The sequence below is a fragment of the Triticum dicoccoides genome, unplaced genomic scaffold (genome assembly GCF_002162155.2).
Source record: "Triticum dicoccoides isolate Atlit2015 ecotype Zavitan unplaced genomic scaffold, WEW_v2.0 scaffold27666, whole genome shotgun sequence".
Taxonomy (NCBI): domain Eukaryota; kingdom Viridiplantae; phylum Streptophyta; class Magnoliopsida; order Poales; family Poaceae; genus Triticum; species Triticum dicoccoides.
This window is the reverse complement of record NW_021259636.1, coordinates 1-3,580: the sequence shown is the minus strand read 5'-3', so window position 1 is coordinate 3,580 and position 3,580 is coordinate 1. Positions and strand designations below refer to the sequence as shown.

Below are 3,580 nucleotides of genomic sequence, written 5' to 3'. Positions count from 1 at the left end.
GGTTCGTAGCCTTGGAACTCCCTAGAGGCACTACCTAGCGAGAGAAGTTTATGCAAAACGAAAGCGGTGGATGTGATTTATATGTTACATGACTGGCGCCTTTAGTGAAACGACATGTATGATTGAAATGATAATTTTCAGCATTTAACCATAAGTGAGCAACTTATGTTACATAACCATAACACGTGCAAAGAGCTTCCATTGCAAGTCATTTGGCCAAAATATTGGTATATAACTTAATACATATAAATAGTGATACATTGACATGTAACATTCTTGGAATATATCATAAACACTAGTACATTTTCCACAAGAACAATGAAGCCCTTATTTGATAATATGTAAGATAATAACAAATAAATGAAAAAAGAGTCACAATACATTAGGTTGGGCTCCATTTTTTTAGATTCCTCGCATGAAGGGACTAGGGGTAGGCATTGCCATACCCAGATCCAGCACCTTTGCCTGCACCATGCCCACCATTTCTTCCTCCGCCATTACCACCACCGTTTCCACCAGCATCTGCATTTGTACTACCTTGTCTATACCAATTGTTAGTAGCAGTAGCTGAGCCGGAACCAGTGCCACTACCAGCCCCATACCCACTAGATCCTTGATAACCACTAGCTTGCCCTCCACCACCACCGCCACCGGCACCGCCAGCGCTAGTATATCCACCATAGCCACCACCATAAGGATATGAAGATCCTTGACTATATTGACTAGAACCGGAGCCAGAGCCGGACCCGCTACCATATCCAGTTCCACCATTTTGGCCGCCGCCTCCACCGCCACCTCCACCTCCACCGCTTGCATGGCTACCACTATTAGAACTCACGCCAGACCCAGTTCCACTCCCAGCACCCGAGCCACCACCACTCACAGTTCCCCCACCCTCTCCTCCTCCCGCTCCCGTTCCCGTGGCGCTTCCACTGCCGAATCTAACCACCCTTGCAGCATTGGCCAGTCCAATGCTCAAGAGGACAACATAGCCGAGGGCTACTAGCTTTGTGCCTACCATTGTGTGTGTTTTATGGAAGTGTGTACTCTTGCAAGATGAGGTGAGTTCCAAGTGAAAGATCGTATGGACATTTATAGTGGTGCTTGCGGCCATGCATGCTGGGGGTGGAGGTTGGAGTTTTTGACAAAGTCATGTCTGAACTCAAGTGGAGGCTTAGAATAATTAGCGCCTTAATTGGTGCAGGTAAAAGTAAACGATGATGACTGACTGCTAATCGTGATCGCATCGGCGTGGGTTCAACAGTTGTAAGACACATGCAAGCATCCAGTGACGAGCAGAGGAGCGAGGCAACCTCGAAGTTTCCGTAGTTCAGTTTGGAGTGGAAGTAAACGACGACTCCACCCATGTAATCGAGTTGTTGGGTCAAGTAGCCGTGCATGAAGAATTGATTAGCAGATGATCAAGTTCAAGTGGACGGCAAAATCCGTATAAATGCTTTAGCTCTAATGTCCGGGCCAGTATTAGCCGATGGTTAGTACACCGTATTGATGCCCGGACTAGTTAAAGTTAATAGCTGAACCGGTCCATAGCTTTGGACCTATATGACTTTGCTATTGCTGGCGTGTTTTTATGTGCGTGACTTTGTGTTAGTTGTGTGTATCCTAATTATGCAGAGGCTGGGTGTGTGCTCATTGTGTTTGTATCATCTTGATGCTACATTTTGAGTTAATAAAATCCACCCTTTGTTGGAAAAATAGCTGAACCGGCTGTATTCTGGCGAGATGCTCTAGCTCCAAAGGTTGTGAACCCGAGATACATTACACAGCTGCTTCTTCATCAACTGAACGAAAATGTACGGCAACGCTGCTTTGTGAGCCGAGATGATCTAGCAACGAGTGGTAGTCGGAGCACCAAACAGCAAAGGGAAGCAGCCGGCACTGCCACGTCAGCAAAATCTACAAACCCTCACCTCATCGGATAGATAGGCCGACAGAAATCAATGACAACGAGCCATCGAACCATCGAAGCCGACATTGTCAAGATGGCGGGGAGGCTCGAGGAAATTTTATTCGCCAGACCGACGGCACTGCCACGCAATGCTAGTAAAAGCATCAAAGAGGGGAATACTAGAGATCCATCTGGTAGATCGGGGCTTCCCCGCACTCTCATACGAGACATGGAGGAGGCGGTGACCTACCGCCGGACAAGCGATGGCGGCGTGGTGCATCTAGAAAATCACCTCTCTAGGGTTTGAGAGGCGAGAACGGTTCCGGAAAAACCGGTGGTGCGGTTAGTTAACTAGATGGATCATCACAAGTAACACAATTAACTAGTTTTGCTTTTGCAGACAAAACTTACTATCTATTCATCTTCAATCATGGCAGTACAACAAACAGTAGAAAAAAAATAAAAATTATATGCAGATTCATAGACCACCTAGCGACGACTACAAGCACTGAAGCGAGCCGAAGGCGCGCCGCCATAAATGCCTCTCCCTCGTCGGAGCCAGGCAGAACTTGTTGTAGTAGATAGTCAGAAAGTCGTCGTGTTAAGGCCCCATAGGATCAGCGCATCAGAACAGCAACCGCCACCATTGAAGTGTATCGTAGATCGGAAGAATCCAACCTAAAGACACACGAACGTAGACGAACTACGACAAGATCCGAGCAAATGCACCAGGGACAGATCCACTGGAGACACATCTCCACACGCCCACCGACAATGCTAGATGCACCACCGGGACGAGGACTGGGCGGGGAGGACCTTATTCCATCTTCAGGGAGCCGCCACCTGCTCTTCTTCTTGAGCAGGACACAAATCCTAACAAAATTCAAAGGAACATCTAAAGATGGAACCCTCCTGCCGGCAAGGATCAGGATCCACCGCGCCGCCTTGGCCCTAAGGCCACGGGAGACAAGGTGGACCGCCGCTGACGCCGATGGGAAACAAAGAAAACTTAGCCTTTTCTTGGGGTGGCATACGCAACATAATTAACTAGTTTGATGTCACACAAAAAATCAGCTAGCTTAAATTTCAGAGAAAAACCAGCCAGGTTACCTTACAAAATCCCAATAAAATACCGTTGTTTGATCTTCCAACATTCTTTCATTTTAGTTTCATGTATTTTTTTTCCTTTTCATTTCTATATTCCCGTTCTATCTATTTTTTTCTTATGGAGTTTCTAATATTTTTATTTATTTTATATTTATATTTCCCCTTTTACTTTTTTTGAGTTGGCTTTTACATTTTTGTAATTAGCTTTCATGTGTTCCACCAGTACGTAATATTTTTATGCTGTTTTATAATTTGTTTGAGAAATAAAAAGAATTATCTCATGTGTGTGTGTATATTTGGAACAAAGTATATTAATTTTAGAACAAACAATTTTATCATGTTTGTTCTTAAAACAATAATATTTTGATTACCATGATTGATCGTCACAATTAACAAAATCAGCAAGTTTGATGTCACAAAAAAAATCAGCTAGCTTTAATGTCAAAGAAAAAACTCGCTAGCTTACCTTAACAAAGCCCAACAAAATGTCCTTGTTTGAGCTTCCAGTATTTTTGCATTTTTGCTTCATTTTTTTTTACTTTTTAGTTTTATATTCATCTTTTA

The 3,580-nt window shown here is 44.2% G+C and overlaps 1 protein-coding gene across 1 annotated transcript; it reads right to left on the bottom strand.

Moving 5' to 3' along the window:
* Positions 1-211: 211 nt before the first annotated feature.
* On the bottom strand, positions 212-1,048 carry LOC119345744 (glycine-rich cell wall structural protein 2-like). The gene has a single exon (XM_037615663.1). It carries the CDS (start codon positions 1,019-1,021, stop codon positions 425-427), a length of 597 nt encoding a protein of 198 aa, XP_037471560.1. The 5' UTR covers positions 1,022-1,048; the 3' UTR covers positions 212-424.
* Between the last annotated feature and the right edge of the window lie 2,532 nt (positions 1,049-3,580).

Excerpts from the sequence above, each read along its gene's own strand:
- LOC119345744 (XM_037615663.1), bottom strand. The coding sequence starts at position 1,021 with ATGGTAGGCACAAAGCTAGTAGCCCTCGGCTATGTTGTCCTCTTGAGC.